Here is a 22,309-nt window from a genome sequence, read left to right on the forward strand (position 1 = left end):
AAAAAAGAAATGAGATTAATAATAAATTAGTTGTAAAATTGTCGTCGGCCATGCTGGATCCACTGCCGGATAAACGCTTCCCCCCCCCCCCCCCACATCCATCGTGGCAGCAACGGTGGCACCATCCCACACGTGCCACCATCCCACGCGTGCCACCATCCCACGCGTGCCACGAACGCCGCTCGACGCTCCGCGTCCCTCCAGTTGCGCCGCGTCTGCCGCTTCGTAGCCATTCCTGACCCGACGGCCACCGTCCGCCCCCCCCGCCACCCCCCCCCCCCGCCACAGCGACGTGTCGGTTCAAGACCAGCGGCCGCCCTGGTTAACGCCGGGGCTCGGTGGGGCCTCACCGAAGGAGAAGATGGCGTCCCTGGCCGCGATCTTCACGGGCTCCTGGTCGACCTGGCACAGGTGCAGGAGCTGCTCCATGCTCTCCTTGGCCTAGGTGAGGGCACACAGACAAGGAACCCCCCCTCGTGTAGCACGTGTGTGTGTGTGCATGGGTGTGTAAACTCACGCGTGTGTGTACGTGTGTAAACTCACGCGTGTGTGTGTATGTGTGTAAACTCACGCGTGTGTGTACGTGTGTGTAAACTCACAAGTGTGTGTATGTGTGTGTAAACTCACACGTGTGCATAGGTGTGTAAACTCACGTGTGTATGTGTGTAAACTCACACGTGTGTGTGTATGTGTGTGTAAACTCACGTGTATGTGTGTAAACTCACACGTGTGTGTGTGTATGTGTGTGTAAACTCACGTGTACGTGTGTGTAAGCTCACACAAGTGTGTGCATGTCTGTGCGTGTGTGTGCGTCCCTCAAAACAACCTCCTACCTCCTCGCGGTGCCGGACGGGCAACACTGTCGTGGGCAGTGCTGTGGGGGGAGGGCCAATGCCCATTGGCCTCTCCCCTCATGGCGTCTGTGACCACCACAGTGGCTAAACGGGGGCTCTGGACGGGTGTGAGGGGCTGGTAACCCCTCCACCTTCAATTAACCACCACTAAACCACGAATTAAACATAAACCTGTAACAAATAAGCTTGTGCCGGAGGCCCCGGGGGGTCAGGCTTTTATGACGTCTCCTGGCCAAACCCCATTTGGCGGAGCCAGGAGATTGAATTTTCACCCTCGGGGCTCCTCCAGAAACAACAAAAAACCATTGCGGATGGCCACGTGGAATGTTCGAACGCTCACTGCGGAGGAGAGGCTGCCACTCCTCTGTCGGGAGCTGGACCGGTACCGCCTGGATCTCTGTGGCATTCAGGAGGTCCGGTGGACCGGTTCTGGCTCCTGCCACCATGAGGGGTGGACAGTCCTCTACTCGGGGCAGGAGACTGCCAAACAACAGGGTGTGGCTCTTCTTCTGAACAAAAGAATGAAGGGGGCGTGGGAGCGTGGCGGTGAGGTGTGGGAAGCTGTAAGCCCCAGGATACTTTGGGCTCGCCTTCCCATCAACCAGAGGCGAGGAGTGGTGGTCGTGGTTACTTATGCCCCCACCGAAGACGAACATCCGTGGAGGGATGCAGGCAAAGCCGATGAGTCAGACTCTTTCTATGACCTCCTGTCACAGGTGCTGGCTAAAGTGGCCACTCGGGACAGAGTCATCTTGTTGGGTGACTTCAATGCCCGAGTTGGTCATGATGCTGATACCTGGTCTGGAGTGATTGGAAGGCATGGGCCAGATCAGCTCAATAATAACGGTAGGAGGCTGCTAGATTTTTGTGCAGCCCATGGGCTTGTAATTACCAACACGCTCTTCCGGCATCGGCGCATCCACACAACATCATGGATACATGCCGGGTCCAAGCAAGAACATCTGCTGGACTACATAGTGACGGACCAGCGGATGCGAACCCATGTCCTTGACACCAGGACCTACCGTGGAGCTGATCTGTCCTCTGACCATCGACTAGTCATCTGTAAGATGCGCCTGCCTTTCTTCCACTCCGGTGGTGGGTGTACACCCAGGATCCCATTCCAACCAAAAGTGGCCTGGTCTCAGTTAGCTGATGAAAGTTGCAAGCAAGAATTTCATCATCGCTTGCAGCTGGGGTTGGCATCGTCCCCCACTCCACCTGATGTTGAGGGGAAATGGGCGAGGTTTAAGACTGTGACTCATGCAGCTGCAATGGCTGCTTTGGGTACGCGGTCCAGACCTCCCCAGAAACCCTGGCTGACAGAGGAGGTGTTCAGGTTAATTGAGAAAAAGCGTCAGGCCCACTCTCATCGCCTACAGCATCCCACGTCAGAGAATGAGGAGGTTTACCGCAGCCTTCGCTCGGAAGTTCGGAGAGCCGTAAGGCGCTGTAAGGATGGGTGGTGGTCGCGGGTTGCTGAGGAGATGGAGTCTGCCTCAGTGGCCCGTGATCACAAATCACTATTTAACTCCATCAAAAAAGTAACCTGCAGCGCCACACCTATTACCATCATTAGAGGAAAAAACGGTGATCCAATCTCCGACCCCCAGGAACAGGTTTGCAGATTTGCTGAGCATTTCTGTGAGGTCCTGGGGGAGGGAAATTCTCTCAGCCAGGAAAACATCATGGCACAAAGTGGTGATAACCCTGCTGAGGCTGCGGTGCCTCAAATATTGGAAGAGGTCACCCCCTGTGAGTGGCTGGCTGAGGTGCCAGCTGTTGAGGAAGTACTGAGGGCAATCCGGAGTCTGAGACCAGGGAAGGCATCGGGCAGAGATGATCTCCCAAGCGAAATGCTGAGGGAGGGTGGCGTTTGTGCACAGACTGCCCTATATGACATCATAACAACAGTCTGGACCACTGGACGGGTTCCGCAGGACTGGAAGGATGCCCTGGTGGTCCCCCTCTTTAAGAAGGGGGACCGTACCGACTGTAACAACTAAAGGGGCATCTCACTCCTCAGTGTGCCGGGTAAGGTCCTGGCAAGGATTATTCAACATCGCCTTGCTAGGCACGCTGAGGAGAGGCTTGCGGAGCCCCAATGCGGTTTCAGGAAAGGGCGGTCCTGCACAGATGCCATATTTTCTGTCCGTCTACTACAGCAGAGGTGTAGGGAATTCCAAAAAGACCTACATCTCTGCTTTATTGACCTGGTCAAGGCCTATGATACCATCAGTAGGACTGGGCTCTGGGTTGTTCTTCGTGCTTTCGGAGTCCCTGACCCTCTGCTAACGATCATTAAGGACCTTCATGATGGTGAGCGGGCCCGGGTAAAACTACGTGGCCGGGAGTCGGAGCCTTTCCCTGTACACCTTGGGGTGCGACAGGGATGTCCTCTGGCTCCCACATTATTTAACATCTATTTTGACCGCGTAGTTCGTGAAGCCCTCAATAGCTGTACCGGGGGAATTTCCATTTGGTACAGATATAATGGGAGGCTGATCGACGCCCGGGTGCGATCAAGGGATGGCTCCCTATTGGTCAACCATGTTATGTATGCCGATGATTTGGTAATAGCTGCTCATTCAGAAGAGGAGTTGGAGATGCTGCTGCTGAGACTGGAGCGTGCCACTAAGAGGTGGGGCCTTACCATCAGCCCCACCAAAACTAAGCACCTGCCTGGGTATTTTGTACCATCGGACACTCCACCCCCACAACTCCCAATTGGTGATGGGGCAGTTGTGGAGAGAGTGGAGAGTTTCCCATACCTGGGCAGTGTGCTTATGACCGGCTCCAGTCTATCAGCAGAGGTCTCACTCCGAATCAGTCGAGCGGCAATATCTTTTCATCGGTTGCGTAACGCTGTGTGGAAGCTACCTGGTCTGTCGCTCCGCACGAAGCTTCAGGTCTTCTCGGCCACGGTCATTCCCTCCCTTCTCTACGCTTGCGAGACGTGGACCCCCCTGGTGGAGCATCTTCGCCGGTTGGAAACATTTAGGCTGGCCTGCCTACGATCCATCCTGGGTTTAACCAGGCTGGATTGTGTGAGGAGCTCACAAATCCTTGAAAGATCTGGGCAAAGTCCCATCAGTGAGCTCCTCCGGCAGGCAAGGCTGCGTTGGCTGGGTCATGTAGCCCGCATGCCCAGCCACCGAATGCCTAAACAGCTTTTGTTCGGCCGGATCGAGGGGGCTAGACGGGCGCGGCACGGGCTGGAGAAGAGATGGAGTGATGTGGTACAGGAGGACGTGGAGCTGAGTGGACTTGCCGATGACTGGTACCAGCGGTGTCAAGATCGGCCTCAGTGGAGGAGGCTCGTGAAGGACGCTACTGGGCAGTTGGAGGCAGTCGCCCTCCAACAACAACGGAGGGCGGAGGAGCGACGCTCACAACAACGAGCGGAGCGCCGGGTGGCTAAAGCACAGCAAGTCGGCACAGTAGGGGGCACAGGTGGTGCATCAGCCAGTCATCTCGGTCATCTCGGTCAGTCGACCCGTGGCACCTGGGTCTGCCCCGTGACCTCCTGTCAGCGGGCTTTCGACACTTCACGTGGCCTCAAGGTGCACTTGGCCTGGCACAAGCATCGTGGTGACGTCACCGCCACTTAGTGGCGAATGGCGGTTGTTGTTGTTGTTGTCCCTCAAATGAGTACCTGGTGCAATGTGTAAACATCGCGACAAAGGCGGCCGGGCGTGGTGCTGGCCACCCACCCCCTCGTGTACCGTTCAGGCCTTCATAGGTGCTTGCTAACAGCACTTGCCCCTACAGTCTGTTAAGGCTACACGGGGGATCTTTGTCTTTGTGTGTGTGTTCACCTGCAGGCAAGCCAGTGCTGCACAACCAGCTCGTCTCAGGATCTCATCCTCCTCTTCCAGAAGCTGCAGACACCAAACCACCACCTGTTCACACGCACAAAGACAAAGATCCCCCCCCCGTGTAGCCTTAACAGATTGTCGGGGCAAGTGCTGTTAGCGAGTAGCAGCACCTATGAAGGCCGGCAGGGCGCACGAAGGGGTGGGTGGCCAGCGCCGCGCCCGCCCGAGACTGATGTGCCCGCTTGCAGACCAAGTGCCGAGGGCACCTTGTGCCACACAGGGACAGCTGCCACTGGGGGTGCCCTTCCAATGTGTTGAGGTGCGATGAGGTGCAAGTTGCTTATCGCCCGAGACGTCACCGTGCGAAGGAGGGCACACGGCTCTACCGAACGCAAATTGTCATCATCACAAAGTGGTACTTATTCATCGACCCTGGAGGGGTGATGATGGTGATGATGATGATGATGGGTGGAGTGAAACCACAACCAGGATTTGAACTCGCGACCTTTGCGATTGGGAGCCGCTCGCTCTGCCGCTGAGCCACCTTGGGGCTCTGAAAGGGAAAACTTTGAAGACATTTATACGTTAATATAAATACGGCAGGCGTCGTTTCTGGCAATGTCCCCCTCTTCATGGGCGTGGCGGTGGCTAGGAGACTTTAACTTCCTCGCCTGGTGTGCAGGATGTCGTGGGTTCGATCCCGACCCTGACGCCTGCTGTATTGGAGTTTGTGTGTCTCTCTCTCATCATCATCACGGTGGCTAGGAGATGTTGACTACCTCGCCTGGTATGCAGGAGGTCGTGGGTTCGATCCCGACCCTGACGTCTGCTGTATTGGAGTCTGCTGTGTGTCTCTCTCCTCGTGTTCGCGTGGATTTCTGTCCGGCTCCTCCGCATTTTCCCTCCACATTTAGAATCAACTTCCCACGTTTAGAGTATTTGGCTGCTGCTATTAATGTCCACGTGACGATGATGACGACGATGAATCATTTGCGATGGCCAGGTCACTTCTGAGAAAGAGCCTCATAGCTCAGTGGGGCCTTACAGCTGGTAAAGTAAAAGCATAATTGACAGCTTAACACTTTCATTGCAGAGTGATCACCTTCTCTCGGAGCGGCGCCTCGCTCGCCGCCCTCCTGAGTATCGTCGCCGCCGATTGGCTGATCTTGGCGTCGCTGTCCAATAGGAGCGGCGCGAGGGACGTCATGTTGGCCACCGTCAGGCGCGGAGGGGCGGCCGCGTCCGACCCGGCGAGACGCTTGAGCCCACGCAGGACCTCGCTGCGGTCGTGCGACTCCAGCGACGCCGCAAGGGACACTGGGAGGGCGGCGGTGGGGGGCAGAGGCAGGAGGGGGGTGGGGGGGGGGGCAGAGGAAAGAGGAGGAGGGGGGTGGGGGGGGCAGAGGCAGGAGGGGGGTGGGGGGGGCAGAGGAAGGAGGGGGGTGGGGGGGGGGGGCAGAGGAAAGAGGAGGAGGGGGGTTGGGGGGGGCAGAGGCAGGAGGGGGGTGGGGGGGGGCAGAGGAAGGAGGGGGGTGGGGGGGGGGGGCAGAGGAAAGAGGAGGAGGGGGGGCAGAGGCAGGAGGAGGAGGGGGGTGGGGGGGGGCAGAGGCAGGAGGGGGGTGGGGGGGGGCAGAGGCAGGAGGGGGGTGGGGGGGGGCAGAGGAAAGAGGAGGAGGGGGGGGCAGAGGCAGGAGGAGGAGGGGGGTGGGGGGGGGCAGAGGCAGGAGGGGGGTGGGGGGGGGCAGAGGCAGGAGGGGGGTGGGGGGGGGCAGAGGAAGGTGGGGGGTAGGGGGCAGAGCAAGGAGGAGGGGGTGGGGGGGGGCAGAGGAAGGAGGGGGGGTGGGGGGGGCAGAGGAAGGAGGAGGGGGTGGGGGGGCAGAGGAAGGAGGGGGGTGGGGGGGGCAGAGCAAGGAGGAGGGGGGTGGGGGGGGCAGAGGAAGGAGGGGGGTGGGGGGGCAGAGGAAGGAGGGGGGTGGGGGGGGCAGAGCAAGGAGGAGGGGGGTGGGGGGGGCAGAGGAAGGAGGGGGGTGGGGGGGGCAGAGGAAGGAGGGGGGTGGGGGGCAGAGCAAGGAGGAGGGGGTGGGGGGGGCAGAGGAAGGAGGGGGGTGGGGGGGGCAGAGGAAGGAGGAGGGGGTGGGGGGGCAGAGGAAGGAGGAGGGGGTGGGGGGGGCAGAGGCAGGAGGGGGGTGGGGGGGGGCAGAGGAAGGAGGAGGAGGGGGGTGGGGGGGCAGAGGAAGGAGGGGGGTGGGGGGGGCAGAGGAAGGAGGAGGGGGTGGGGGGGGCAGAGGCAGGAGGGGGGTGGGGGGGGGCAGAGGAAGGAGGAGGAGGGGGGTGGGGGGGGCAGAGGAAGGAGGGGGGTGGGGGGGCAGAGGAAGGAGGAGGAAGGGGGTGGGGGGGGCAGAGGAAGGGGGGGTGGGGGGGGCAGAGGAAGGAGGAGGGGGTGGGGGGGGCAGAGGAAGGAGGAGGGGGTGGGGGGGGCAGAGGCAGGAGGGGGTGGGGGGGGCAGAGGAAGGGGGGGTGGGGGGGGCCGACAGAGCGAGCAAATCACGAGTCCACTTGGTCGTGTCGATGCGCAATTCGATTCAACGACAGATTATTTTCACCGCTTTCCAGCCAAGTCTCTGTCTATCTCTATGAGTCTCTGTCTATCTGTATGAGTATCTCTGAGTCTGTGTATCTGTATGAGTATCTCTGAGTGTCTGTATGAGTATCTCTGAGTATCTGTGTATCTGTACGAGTATCTCTGAGTGTTTGTGTATCTGTATGAGTATCCCTGAATCTCTGTGTATCTGTACGAGTATCTCTGAGTATCTGTGTATCTGTGTGAGTCTCTGTGTATCTGTGTATCTGTATGAGTATCTCCGAGTCTCTGTGTATCTGTACGAGTATCTCTGTGTATCTGTGTATCTGTGTGAGTCTCTGAGTATCTGTGTATCTGTATGAGTATCTCTGTGTATCTGTGTATCTGTGTGAGTCTCTGTGTATCTGTGTATCTGTATGAGTATCTCCGAGTCTCTGTGTATCTCTGAGTGTCTGTATTTCCCGTACCCTCGTGCCCCAGCCGGGTGATGAAGGAGTCCATGGTCCGCACGTCGTGCTGCTGCGCTAGCGCCGCCAGCTGGAACGCGGTGACGCGCGCGGGCGCACACGAGCGCAGGCGACGCACGCGGCGGCCCAGCAGCCGCTCCAGCAGGCGCACGCACACTGACAAAGGCAAAGATCCCCCGTGTGGCCTTAACAGACTGTCGGGGCAAGTGCTGTTAGCGAGTAGCAGCGCCTGCGAGCGCCGGCACCGTGGCACACGAGGGGGGGTGGGTGGCCAGCGCCGCGCCCGGCCGCCTTTGTCTCCCCCAGCGCTGATGTTTTACACACCGCAGCGAGGACTCGTTTAAGGCCGAGTTGACCTACGGGAGGCCCAGCACTGGGTTCAGATAATTGCCACCGGTAGTCGTGGCCGTGAGTGGCAATCGAGCGGCAGCGTGGCGGTTCGCTTGCTTCTGAAAAAAAGAGCTACAAAGCTCGGTGGGACTTACCCGGTGAAATACAATAGTTGAGTAGTTTAAGGTGGAGTGTGCGTGTTTGTGCGTCTCTGTACGTGGCACGGGTAGCGGTGGCGCGGTGGTAAACCCGGCGACCCGCGGTCACTCAACGCACGCACGCGGCGGTCTCACCAACTTGCGCACACACACGCGCGCACGCGGCGGTCTCACCAACTCGCGCACACACACACGCGCACGCGGCGGTCTCACCAACTCACACACATATGCACGCGCGCGCGCGGCGGTCTCACTAACTCGCGCACACACACACACGCGCACGTGGCGGTCTCACTAACTCACGCACACACACACGCGTGTGCGTCTCACCTGCGTCCGTGTGCGCCAGCGTCTCCGAGTAGTCGGACGACACGGTGGCGGCGAGCCGCTCCGCCGTGGCGCACAGCTGTGCTCCCCCCGGCTCGGCGACGCGCTCCCAGAAGCGCAGCACGCACTCGCGCTCACACAGCTCGGGCACCGCTGCACCGCAACGTGGGGGGGGGGCAGAGGGGGGGGGCAGAGGGGGGGGCAGAGGGGGGGGCAGAGGGGGGGGGGCAACACGTCACGGGAGGGGAAAAGGAAAGCATCGTCATGATGCATTATGAGACAGGGGCAGCTGTAATTTATGATGGGATCAGGTCGGCGGTAGGACATGATGGGATAGGGGCGGCCTCGGTGCATGATGGGATAGGGGCAGCTGCAGTGCATGATGGGATAGGGGTGGCTGCAGTGCATGATGGGATAAGGGCGGCCTTGTTGCATGATGGGACAGGGGTGGCTGCAGTGCATGATGGGATACGGGCAGCCTTGGTGCATGATGGGATAGGGGTGGCTGCAGTGCATGATGGGATAGAGGTGGCCACAGTGCATGATGGGATAGAGGTGGCCACAGTGCATGATGGGATAGGCGCGGCCTCAGTGCATGATGGGAAAGGGGCGGCTGTAGTGAATGGTGGTATAGGGGTGTGGCTGCATTGCATGATGGGATGGGGGCGGCCGTGCGACGCTACTGGCTGGTGCGTACCGCGTGCGATGCTCAGGATCTGCCCGTCGCACAAGTCTCGCGTGAGCTCCGCGATTCGCCGCAGCACGGCCGCCTGGCCGTGCAGGCGGTCGAGGGCGCACAGCTCCCCGCAGCGCAGGGGCCCAAACGTGCCGAGCTTCTACACACGGCGGGGTGGACATACGGCAGTATACGTACACACGGCGGGGTGGACACACAGAGGCATCGGCACACAGACTGTTGGGGCAAGTGCTGTTAGCGAGCACCTATGAAGGCCGGAATGGCACGAGAGGGGGTGGGTGGCCAGCACCACTGCCGGCCGCCTTTGTCTCCCCAGTGACGATGTTTACTACACACCGCACCAGGTACTCATTTGAGGCGGAGTCGAGCCAGGGGAGGCCCAGGACCGGTTCGTCACTGGTGTTGGCCGTGAGCGGGAATCGAACTCGGGTGATCGGGTTTGTGGCGCAGCCCGCTAACCGCGACACGACCGCTCTCCCAACGCACGCACACGTGCGCACACACACACACGCGTGCACACACACACGCACAGTCGCGTGCGTGCACACACCATGACGAGGTGGGTGCAGTAATCCGCGTGCAGAGCCAAGGCCACGTCGAGGCCCTCGCTGCCGGTGGTCGGGGCGCCGGTGCCGAGCTCCGCGCCGTCGCCGGTAGCCACCACCACCGCCTCCACCTCAACGTCGCCTTGCCGCCTGTTATTGACAAAATCATGATATATACATGAAGATAGATAGATACCTAAAGTCCAGGCCCACCACCACATCCGCAATGGTTATCCGCCACGCTCAATACAAACATATGAATGTTGAACTTCTTTCGCACCGTACGTAGCCAACCGCGCTAATTGGAGGTGCGGTGTTGAGTCTATGGGTAGTGTTAGTCTATGGGTAGTGTTGAGTCTATGGGTAGTGTTAGTCTATGGGTAGTGTTAGTCTATGGGTAGTGTTAGTCTATGGGGCAGTGTTGAGTCTATGGGTAGTGTTGAGTCTATGGGCAGTGTTGAGTCTATGGGTAGTGTTGAGTCTATGGGTAGTGTTGAGTCTATGGGTAGTGTTGAGTCTATGGGTAGTGTTAGTCTATGGGTAGTGTTGAGTCTATGGGTAGTGTTGAGTCTATGGGTAGTGTTGAGTCTATATGTAGTGTTGAGTCTATGGGTAGTGTTGAGTCTATGGGTAGTGTTGAGTCTATGTGTAATACGTGTGTTGACCTTCTCAGGGCGCTTGTGCGTGGAAAGGCGGAAAATAGCTTAACGTCAGCCAAGTAAAGAAGAAAGTGAGACAGACGGTTGAATATACTAAAGAGAGAGGGAGAGAAATACATTTTTAAACAAATGAGTTTTTCGTCGAGATTTGAAGATTTGTAGTAGAGTGTCTCGGGGTTCGCGCTACTGCCAAGGCACCGTCGTCACCCGAAGTGCGAAGCCTAGAGGCCGTGGGACAGCGAACAATGCACACTCCGAGGATCGTAGCGATCTTGCTGGAATATTACGTGGCTTAAAGGAGGAAGCGAGTCCATTTAAAGGCCCTTAAAATGCCAGCTAGAGAATCTTAAAATCTATCGCGGGGGTACGGACAGGAGCCAGTGAAGGGACAGCAGCACGGGTATGCGACGTGATCCTTCAAGGGTCGTGTACCAGTTAGCACCCTGGCGGGCGCATTGTGAACATACTGCAGGGCATTGCAGCAGCCGACGCGCGACAAAACAAATGTTGTGGATCAGCCGTTCAGCGTCCGCGGCGTTCAGGATGTCGACGGATCCGTGAACTCACTTGCCGTCCGACTCCGCAGCCTCACGGTGGCGCTCCGCCTCCTCCTCCGCGTCCTGCTCCATCTCCTCGTCGTCCAGGTCGGGCGAGTGGAGGAAGTTGAAACTCTCCAGGGCGTGCTCCACCGAGAGGCTGACGCTGGACGCGCGACTCCGTGACACCTTCCCGCCCGGCTGCGTCGCGGCCCGTGGCGGTTGAGAGCGTCAAACGAACAAACGGCAAACGGCGGCTCAACTGAAGCGGCCTCGCCGCCACCACGTGGACATTTGTAGCGGCGGCAGAGGCAGCGGCGGCGGGCAAATACTCGAAACGAGCGGACACCGATTCCAGACGCGGAGGGGGAAAAATCGGAGGACCCGGCGAGAAAAATCCATGCGACGACCCCATTGCATTGCCGTCAACCCACACGGTTTACCGCGCATTCTGGTACAGGGAGATTTAGTTTACAGGTCCATATGGCGTACAGCCGTTTCAATACGGGCCACAAAAAAAAAAATGTGTTGTCTATTTGTTTGCATTTCTCCCTTGTGATGGGACTTTGTAGAGATCTGAATTGGTCTGTAATAAGGTAGGGCACTGACAAGGGGTTGACAGCGATGATATCGGATAGAGCCACGAGGCAACGTCACCCCCGCCCCCCCCACCGCAGCTACGTGTCCGTGACGCGCAGCGGCGGTGACAGCCCCTTCACGAGACCCCAGGGGGGGGGGAGGGGGGGGAGTCGGCAAACTCGCGGCTACCGGAGCCGCGTGCGGTGGTGCCTCTTGAAACAAAAAATGTCTCTTTTTGTTAGCTGACCACGGAAGTCGTCCAGTTCACCATGGACAAGGATAGTCAACCTGCTGCCCCGTGACCATTATCTATGAAGGGACCGTCACAATCTGATATTCACCACCACGGTGCAGTGCGGTGCCGACCCCACCCCCGCCCCCGCACCACCCGAATGGAGCGAATGACCACGCGTCCCTCGCGAGCGCACCAACCTGCAGAATGCGATCCAGGTCGGCAACCTCCTGCTCCAGCAGCTGCAGCTCCGCGTAGCGGCCCCTGCAGTCGTCCAGCGCCGAGCACAGCGCCTGCCAGGCCCGCTCGAGGCCCGGTCCTCCTAGCCGCTCGCCCGAATCCTCCCCCGCGCTCGCCGCCCCCGGCTCGGGCGAGGGGGCGGGCGAGGGGGCGGGCGAGGGGGCGGGCCTGACCTGCTCGGCCGGCCCCGAGGTTTCTTTGGTTCGGCAAGGCGACCCCGGGAGGTGAGACGGCGATGCGATCGCCCACGGCCGTCGTCTCGTCTCGGCGGGAATCTTTGGCGCCGTTCGAGTCGGCGTCGTCGTCGTCGTCGTCGTCATCACACGGCACGACCGCGGCGTTGAAGAAATGCACGACGTCCTTTGATTTGTCGGTGAAGAAAATCTCGCTGGCGTTGGCGCTCAGCAGCAGGCCGTCCTTGCCCGGTCTGGGCTCGCGGCCCAACGCTCCGTCGCCGCGCGCCGGCGAGCGTCTCAGCGAGGAGCAGCTCCCGCCGGCCGTGACGTCGCCCACGCCGGCGTCCTCGGTTGCGGCCTCCGCTCCTCGGTCCGAGGCGACCGCCGGTTCCGCCGGGACGACTGCCAGTTTCGCCGGGGCGAGCGCCGGTTCCACGTCCTCCCGCGGACCGTCGCTTCCCCCGGCTTCCAAAGCCTCGGCTGCCTCCTCCGCCGCTCCTCCCTCGGCCGGCCAATCCTCGCCGTCTCCCGCGGCCACCGCAACCGCCGCAGCCTCACCGACACTTCCCCCCGCCCCGCCGTGCTCTTCCAGCGAGTCCACGCTCCCCTCGCTGATCTGGCTGAGCGCGCGGCCGTACGCCGGGACGCCAGTTGCCCACGACCGGCTTCGTCGCACGCTCCATCTCGTCCGGCGGCGGCGGCGGCGGCGGCGGTGAGCCGTCGGCGCGGGGCGGCTCGCAAGGCTCCGGCTCGCCGTTCTCCACCCGCCGCTCGCTCGGGGAGGAAACGTCATCGACGGCGGCGGTGGCAGAGGACGGAGTTTCCGGCTCGCGTCCGGAACCGAGACCCGGGGCTTCGTACTCCGGGATCGGGAGTTGGTACTCAGGGATCGGACGCCGTCGGCTGCTGGTGCCGGCGTCGAGCGGAGTCCGGGGACTCACGGAGCCGTCCATGGAGTCCGACGAGAGCGAGGAGGTGGCTCCGTTCTCCAGCTCGTCGTGACGACGCAGCATGTTCTGCGAGCGAACGGAAACATACGGAGCGAATTAGCGGGCAGAGCCACGTACACGACGATTTGAGTGCCGGCCACTGCGAAAGGAGAGCGCGGGGGGGGGGGTAGAGGGGAACGTCGATTACAATCGCAACTGCGTCGTCGTGATGAGCCCATCACCAAATCACGCGGCCTACGCCCGACCTGACCTGTGAGCCACGCGACCACCTCTGCCGACCTGGCGTCGAGTTACGTCGCAAAGTGGCGCACTCGTGCCGCCGGGACCTCGGGCCCAGGGGTCAAGAACCAGGCCTGCATTTGCCTGCGATGTTGCCCCACGTTGGTGGCTGAAGTTGTGGCAGGCGTTGTTGCCGGTTGCATGCGTGGTGGAGTGTAGCGGTGTAACGTAGCGGGATAGCGTCGTGGTTGAGCGTAGCGGCGTAGCGGTGGAACGTCGTGGTGGAGCGTCGTAGTGGAGTGTAGCGGTAGGGCGTAGCGGTGTGGTGTAGCGGTGTAGTGTAGCGGTGTAACGTAGCGGTGTGGTGTAGCGGTGTAACGTAGCGGTGTAGCGTAGCGGTGTAACGTAGCGGTGTGGTGTAGCGGTGGAGCGTAGCGGTGTGGCGTAGCGGTGTAACGTAGCGGTGTGGTGTAGCGGTGTAACGTAGCGGTGTAACGTAGCGGTGAAGTGTAGCGGTGTGGCGTAGCGGTGTGGTGTAGCGGTGTAACGCCGCGTGCTCACGTAGAAGGCCTGTTCGCGTAGGGACGGTGTGTCAGGCGGGCTCTGGCTGTACAGCGACAGCCTCTTGCTGGCGGCAGACATCTTGCCGATGGTGCCCGGAGTCATCGCCTGGTCCTCCTTGTCAAAGGGACTGTGCAGGGGAGGGGCGGGGGGGGGGGAGGGGCGGGGGGGGGGGAGGGGCGGGGGGGGGGAGGGGCGGGGGGGGGAGGGGGGAGGGGCGGGGGGGCGGGTGGGAGGGGTGGGGTGTTATAGGGGGTGGGGACACGGGTCACGGGAATCCAATCCTGAATCCCAATCTCCTCGAACCGAGTCTCAAGACTCCGATCCTGAATCCCAATCTCCTCGAACCGAGTCTCAGGACTCCGATCCTGAATCCCGATCTCCTGGAAGCCGAGTCTCAGGAACTTCCGATCCTGAATCCCAATCTCCTAGAACCGAGTCTCAGGACTCCGATCCTGAATCCCAATCTCCTCGAACCGGTCTCAGGACTCCGATCCTGAATCCCGATCTCCTGGAGCCGAGTCTCAGGACTCCGTCCTGAATCCCAATCTCCTAGAACCGAGTCTCAGGACTCGACCTGGAATCCCGATTTCCTGGAGCCGAGTCTCAGGATCCGATCCGATCTCCGATCTCCTAGAAAACCGAGTACTCAGGACTCCGATCCTGAATCGCCGATCTCCTAGAATCGAGTCTCAGGACTCCGATCCTGAATCCCAATCTCCTAGACCGAGTCTCAAACTCCGATCCTGATCCCGATCTCCGGAACCGAGTCTCAGGACTCCGATCCTGAATCCCAATCTCCTAGAACCGAGTCTCAGGACTCCGATCCTGAATCCCAATCTCCTAGAACCGAGTCTCAGGACTCCGATCCTGAATCCCAATCTCCTCGAACCGCGTCTCAAGACTCCGATCCTGAATCCCAATCTCCTGGAGCCGAGTCTCAAGACTCCGATCCTGAATCCCAATCTCCTCGAACCGAGTCTCAGGACTCCGATCCTGAATCCCAATCTCCTAGAACCGCGTCTCAGGACTCCGATCCTGAATCCCAATCTCCTCGAACCGAGTCTCAAGACTCCGATCCTGAATCCCAATCTCCTAGAACCGAGTCTCAGGACTCCGATCCTGAATCCCAATCTCCTAGAACCGAGTCTCAGGACTCCAATCCTGAATCCCAATCTCCTAGAATCGAGTCTCAAGACTCCAATCCTGAATCCCAATCTCCTAGAACCGAGTCTCAAGACTCCGATCCTGAATCCCAATCTCCTAGAACCGAGTCTCAGGACTCCGATCCTGAATCCCAATCTCCTAGAATCGAGTCTCAAGACTCCAATCCTGAATCCCAATCTCCTAGAACCGAGTCTCAGGACTCCGATCCTGAATCCCAATCTCCTAGAACCGAGTCTCAGGACTCCGATCCTGAATCCCAATCTCCTAGAACCGAGTCTCAAGACTCCGATCCTGAATCCCGATCTCCTAGAACCGAGTCTCAGGACTCCAATCCTGAATCCCAATCTCCTAGAACCGAGTCTCAGGACTCCGATCCTGAATCCCAATCTCCTAGAACCGAGTCTCAGGACTCCGATCCTGAATCCCAATCTCCTAGAACCGAGTCTCAGGACTCCAATCCTGAATCCCAATCTCCTAGAACCGAGTCTCAAGACTCCAATCCTGAATCCCGATCTCCTAGAACCGAGTCTCAGGACTCCAATCCTGAATCCCAATCTCCTAGAACCGAGTCTCAGGACTCCGATCCTGAATCCCAATCTCCTCGAACCGCGTCTCAAGACTCCGATCCTGAATCCCAATCTCCTGGAGCCGAGTCTCAAGACTCCGATCCTGAATCCCAATCTCCTCGAACCGAGTCTCAAGACTCCGATCCTGAATCCCAATCTCCTAGAACCGAGTCTCAGGACTCCGATCCTGAATCCCAATCTCCTAGAATCGAGTCTCAAGACTCCAATCCTGAATCCCAATCTCCTAGAACCGAGTCTCAAGACTCCAATCCTGAATCCCAATCTCCTAGAACCGAGTCTCAAGACTCCAATCCTGAATCCCAATCTCCTAGAACCGAGTCTCAGGACTCCAATCCTGAATCCCAATCTCCTAGAACCGAGTCTCAAGACTCCAATCCTGAATCCCGATCTCCTAGAACCGAGTCTCAAGACTCCGATCCTGAATCCCGATCTCCTGGAGCCGAGTCTCAGGACTCCGATCCTGAATCCCAATCTCCTAGAACCGAGTCTCAGGACTCCGATCCTGAATCCCGATCTCCTAGAATCGAGTCTCAGGACTCCGATCCTGAATCCCGATCTCCTGGAGCCGAGTCTCAGGACTCCGATCCTGAATCCCGATCTCCTAGAATCGAGTCTCAGGACTCCGATCCTGAATCCCAATCTCCTAGAACCGAGTCTCAGGACTCCGATCCTGAATCCCGATCTCCTGGAGCCGAGTCTCAGGACTCCGATCCTGAATCCCCATCTCCTGGAGCTCACCTCCAGGTGACCTCCAGGTTGAGTTTGATGGTTCCCAGGTCGTTGATGTCGACCGCTACGAGCTGGGGCCCCACGGCGAGGAGGTCCCGCGTCTCGCACACGACGCTGCCCACCACCACGTGAGTGGCCAGGCTCTTGACCTCCGTCACCTGGGGGCGGCGACACCGGGGGGGGGGGGCAACACCGGCCCCGGGGGGACTGCTGGTGAGGTCCCACAAGGGTGGAGGAGCAACGGTCGCAGCGATGACGTTGACAAACCACACAACCCTTTGGTGGAGGTCCAGTCTGGACACGCTATGACCGCCGAGGGTGGTGGCGACGATGGCGCTGCTACCGCCACTACTGACGATGACGACGACGATATCGCCGCTGCTGCTGCTGCCGTTGATGATGATGACAGTGCCGATGCTGATGACAGTGCTGCTACTGATGATGCTGATAGCGCTGCTGCTGATGATGATGCTAATAGTGCTGATAATGATGATGCTGCTAGTGCTGATGATGATGCTGCTGCTAGTGCTGATGATGATGATGCTGCTGCTGATGGTGATAATGATGAAATCACTTCTACTGATGCTGCTCCTAAATAAGTTACTGCTGCTGATGATGATAGCGCTGCTGCTGCTGATGATGCTGCTGCTGCTGTTAGTGCTGATGACGATGCTGCTACTGATGGTGATAATGAAAGCGCTTCTACTGATGCCGCTTCTGAAAAAGCTGCTGCTGCTGATGATGATGATGCTGCTGATTAGACTGTTGCCACTGCTGATGAGGCTGCTGCTGCTGATGTTGCTCCAGTGCAGCGTGTCACCTTGATGTGGAGCAAGTCGGAGATCAGAGGCACCAGCAGCGTCTCCTCGCTGTCCCAGCTCTGCTTGTCATCCGAGTCGATGCGTCCGCGGAGCCTCCAGCGCTGACGCCCATAGCGCATGAAGATCTGGAACACGAGACAAAGATCCCCCGTGTAGCCTTAACAGACTGTCGGGGCAAGTGCTGTTAGCGAGCAGCACCTACAAAGGCCGTCACGGCACACGAGGGGGTGGGTGGCCAGCACCACATCAGGCTGCCTTTGTCTCCCCAGTGGCGATGTTTACTACACGCCACACCAGGTACTCATTTGAGGCTGAGTCGACCTAGGGGAGGGTCCAGGACCGGTTCAGATAATCGTCACCGGTGTTGGTGGCCGCGAGCGGGAATCGAACTCGGGTGGCCAGGTTCGTAGCGCAGCGTGGCGGTAACCACTGTGCCACCGCTACCCATACCACGTACGGCACACATACACGCACACACACACGCACATACACGCACACACACGCACACACACGCACACACACACGCACACGCACACACATACACGCACACACACACGCACACACACACACGCACACACACACGCACACACACGCACATACACGCACACACACACGCACACACGCATACACGCACACGATAAACTCAAACTAAACTATTTTTATTTGACCCGGTAAGGCCTCACCGAGCTATGAAGCTATTTTCAGGAGTGCCCTCGCCACAAATGACAGCCCAACAAAGTGACGTTGATTCTAAATGTGGAGGGAAAAACCGGAGAAAAATAATACGTGACCACAGGCAGAGAGACACAAACTCCAAATATACAGCAGCAGCAGGAGTTAGGGTCAGGATCGAACCCACGACCTCCTGTATACTAGGCGAGGTAGTTAACATCTCCTCGCCACTGCTTGTTTGCCTCAGGAGGGTCCTGCCAAGTTTTCTCAGGAGTAGTAGCGCCACGCTGCCTGCTGCCGCTGCCTGCTGCTGCTGCCTGCTGCTGCTGCCGCCGCTGCCTGCTGCTGCTGCCGCTGTCGCCAACGTTTGAACTTTTGCGATGTTTTGGCCCGAGAGCGGTGGCACTGCGTGCGTGTGCCTGCGTGTGTGTGCGTGTGTGCCTGCGTGTGCCTGCGTGTGTATATGGCGATGTAGAACTGTCGCTGCACCGGCTAATCCCAGTTCCACGACGGGAGGCAGCAAACCCGGAGAACTCCCCCATGCAGAACCGGGCGGGAGGGCGGGGAGAACCAGGAAAACAAGCGGAACGGTAACAGCGGTGATGACGACGACGATGATGACGGTGATGACGATGACGACGCTCACCTCATACTGATCTCCGGGGCAGAGGCGCGCGAACCCGGCCAATCCTGGAGACAAAAGATGCGGCGTAGAGTCAACATCGTCATGACGGACACAAAGATCCCCCCCCCCTCCGCCCCGTGTAGACCTAACAGACTGTTGGGGCAAGTGCTGTTAGCAAGTAGCACCTGTGAAGGCCGGCACAGCGCTCGCCTGATCGCCTTGTGCTGCAGAGTGCGTGTGTGGGGAGCGGTGGTGCAGCGGTTAGCGCCACGCTGCGTAACGAACTCGGTGACCGGTGGTAGATTCCCGATCACGGCCACCAGCGGTGACGATTATCTGAAACGGTCCTGGGCCTCCCCTAAGTCGACTCAGCCTTAAATGAGTACCTGGTGCGGTGTGTAATAAACATTGCCACCGGGGAGACAAAGGCGGTCGGGCGTGGTGCTGGCCACCCACCCCCTCGTGTGCGGTTTGCGACCCTGGTGCGGCCGGGTACGGGTAGGCCGTGAGTCACTGGTGAGTAGCTGTTTGTCACTCATTTCGGGCCGGGTACGGGTAGGGAACGGGTACCCGTACCCGGCCAGGTACGGGTATGGGTAAGGAATCAAAACTCGTTTGCGACATCTGCTCTAAAGCCAGGCCTCGAACCCGGGACGTCACCGCCTCCGACACGGCCGCGACGCACCCTGTCGGAGGAGCAGTGGGGAGGGGGGGGGTAGGAGCTGCGTGTGGAACTCACCCTTCATGCGCATGTGAAATTCCCCCAGGAGGCTCTCCATGTCGTTCTCAATCACGCACAGGCTCTGCGTGTGCGTGTGTGCGTGTGAGTGTGTGTGAGTGAATGTGTGCGATTGAGTGTGTGTGAGTGCGTGCGTGTGTGAGTGCGTGTGTGTGTGCACATTAGCGTGTGTGTGTATACGCGCGTGTGCGTGTGTGTGAGTGTGTGTGTGCGCACGTGGGCGTGCGGAGACACAAACACGTTCTATAAATACACAACTCGACGAGTCGCATCTGGGGAGGGGAGCGGGAGCGCAACGGTTCGGGAGTGGCATCACGAACCCGGCGACCTGCAGTTCAATCAGCTCACAAGTCGACACGCTCCGTGTCAACACAGCACCGTGTGTGTGTGTCCGTGTGTGTCCGTGTGTGTGTGTCCGTGTGTGTCCGTGTGTGTGTGGGGGGAGCGGCAGTATAGCGGTTAGTGCGCTACACTACGAACCCACCGACCGATTCCCACTTACATCCAATACCACCGGGTGATGATTATTTTAACCGGTCCTGGGCCTCCCCTAGGTCGACTCAGCCTCAAATGAGTACCTGGTGCGGTGTGTAAAATCATCGCCACCAGGGAGACAAAGGCGGTCGGGCGTGGTGTTGGCCACCCACCCCCTCGTGTGCCGTGCCGGCCTTCATAGGTGCTACTCGCTAACAGCACTTGCCCCGACCGTCTAAGGCTACACAGGGGATCTTTGTCTTTGTCAGCAGGATCGGTAGACTGTAAGATGGGCGACATCTCGAGCAATGGCACGTGTTTATGTGTGTATGTACGCTGAACTTAATTTGCACCGTACGTAGCCAACCGTGTTATTAGTTTTTTTATTTTACCAGGCAAGGCCGCACTGAGCAGCGTAGCTCTTTCTCAGAAGCGATCTGGTGATCGCAAATGATAGCTCAACGAAAGTGCCTTATCATCATGTTGTGGAAACTTAGAAACGCGTGACGTCGCTTCGAAGTGTGGAGGGAGAAACCGGAAGATCAGGCGATCACGGGGAGAGAGAGACGCAAACTCCAAATATACAGCAGCAGCAGCAGGGTCGGGATTGAACCCACGACATCCTGCGTGCCAGGCGAGGTAGTCAACATCTCCGAGCCACTGTGGTGCTAATCGAAGGTGCGGATTCATAGCACGTGAATCAGCCGCCTACTGTGCAAAATCACTCGTGCAAATTTGAACAGAAAAATCACAAATCACGGTGTGGGGTGCTGCCGGACGCGGTAGAGTTGTTCTATTGACCGGCTTCTACACCACTGCCGACGCAGCAGCAGCAGCAGAATCACCGGATCACGTGATCACGTGGCTCACAGCGGAGGCAAGCGTAGCGTGTTTGCGTGTCCGCATGTGCGAGCGTTTGCGTGTCCACGTGCCCCTGTGTCTATGACCATCTGTGTCAATCTCCTTGTGTCCACGTGTTTTTCCATTTCCGCGCATCACAGCGTCGGTGCGTCTGCGTGTCCGTGCGTCCCCGCGTGTCTCCGCGTCCGCGTGTCCGTGTGCGCACGTGTCCGCGTGTCTGTGTCCGCGCGTCCCCGCGTCTGTGTCCGCACCTCCGTGTACTCGCGGTGACCCCGGGTGACCTCCTGCAGGGTGTCCCGCGCCTCCCTGCTGCCCGGCGACGTTTCGTACGCGGCCATCATCCGGCGCGCGCCGTCCCGCAGCCTGCGCTGGATCCCGTACGTCTCGTACAGCTCCTCCACCTGCACACACACGGGCCCACCACGGTGGCCAGGAGATGTTGACTATCTCGCCGGGTGTGCAGGAGGTCGTGGGTTCGATCCCAACCCCGACGCCTGCTGCTGTATATTTGGAGTTTGTGGTGTCTCTTTCCCCGTGATCGCGTGGATTTTTCTACGGGTCCTGATGACGATGACGATGATCATGATGATGATGATGAGCCACTTCGTTGAGTTATCATTTGTGATGGCCAAGTCGCTTCTGAAAAAGAGCTACGTAGCTCAGCGGGGTCTTACCTGCTAAAATATTTTAAAAAGGTCTTTAATAGTTTTAGTAAAAAAACTATTAAAGACCTTTTGACATCGGGTTCGCAGCGCGGTGCGCCAACCGCTGCACCGCCGCTCCCCCAGACGCCGAACCGGCGGCGCACACACACACACACGCACACACATACACACACATACACGCACACACGCACACACGCACACATACACACACACATACACACACACACACATACACACACACACACATACACGCATACACGCATACACGCACACACATACACGCACACACGCACACACGCACACACACACACACATACACGCACATACACACACACACACGCACACACACACACATACACACACACACACATACACACACACGCACACGCACACACACACGCACACACACGCACACACACACATACACACACACGCACACACACACACACGCATGCACACACACACGCTCGCTCCAGCGTCACCTTGCTGACGTGGAACTCGAGTCTCCGGATGAATCGCTCCGTCGACTTGATTTGCTGGAGAGGAATCACAAAGGAGACAGGATGACAATGGCGATGACAATAGCGACAGCGATTCTGACGATGACGACGATGACGATCGTCTGACAGCAGCGGCGGCAGCAGACAACTGTGGACCGGCTTTGTCCTCATTGGGACTCGTCAGCACGGTACAGGAGCCGGTGCTCGCTGATGCAGAGTCTGCGATCAGTCCCCAATAGCACACCACGGGGCTCGCACGGTTGTGTTTGTAGTGTGTGTGTCTGTGTGTGATGTGTGTTTGTGTAATCTGTGTGTATGTAGTGTGTAGTTTGTGTGTGGAGTCTGTAGTGTGTAGTCTGTGTGTGTAGTGTGTCTGTGTGTGTGTTTGTGTGTGTGTCTGTGTGTGTGTATGTGTAGTATGTGTGTGTAGTGTGTGTTTGTGTAATCTGTGTGTATGTAGTGTGTAGTTTGTGTGTGGAGTCTGTAGTGTGTAGTCTGTGTGTGTAGTGTGTCTGTGTGTGTGTTTGTGTGTGTGTCTGT

At 58.7% G+C, this 22,309-nt stretch overlaps 1 protein-coding gene across 1 annotated transcript in view; it reads right to left on the reverse strand.

The window, feature by feature from the left end:
• The window catches only part of LOC133358081 (rho family-interacting cell polarization regulator 1-like), a 47,133-nt gene that overhangs the window by 7,214 nt on the left and 17,610 nt on the right, over nucleotides 1–22,309 (reverse strand). Inside the window, 18 exon segments of the mRNA XM_061576374.1 lie at nucleotides 351–441; nucleotides 4,673–4,756; nucleotides 5,775–5,989; nucleotides 7,721–7,876; nucleotides 8,539–8,688; nucleotides 9,233–9,371; nucleotides 9,783–9,927; nucleotides 11,004–11,173; nucleotides 11,984–12,232; nucleotides 12,234–12,848; nucleotides 12,850–13,215; nucleotides 13,930–14,059; nucleotides 16,422–16,570; nucleotides 17,233–17,358; nucleotides 18,552–18,595; nucleotides 19,270–19,333; nucleotides 20,856–21,005; nucleotides 21,752–21,805. Of these exon segments, the coding sequence (XP_061432358.1) occupies nucleotides 351–441; nucleotides 4,673–4,756; nucleotides 5,775–5,989; nucleotides 7,721–7,876; nucleotides 8,539–8,688; nucleotides 9,233–9,371; nucleotides 9,783–9,927; nucleotides 11,004–11,173; nucleotides 11,984–12,232; nucleotides 12,234–12,848; nucleotides 12,850–13,215; nucleotides 13,930–14,059; nucleotides 16,422–16,570; nucleotides 17,233–17,358; nucleotides 18,552–18,595; nucleotides 19,270–19,333; nucleotides 20,856–21,005; nucleotides 21,752–21,805 (3,097 nt within the window).

Source organism: Lethenteron reissneri, chromosome 60, assembly GCF_015708825.2.
Source record: "Lethenteron reissneri isolate LAM-NWPU_2019-01 chromosome 60, ASM1570882v1, whole genome shotgun sequence".
NCBI lineage: Eukaryota > Metazoa > Chordata > Hyperoartia > Petromyzontiformes > Petromyzontidae > Lethenteron > Lethenteron reissneri.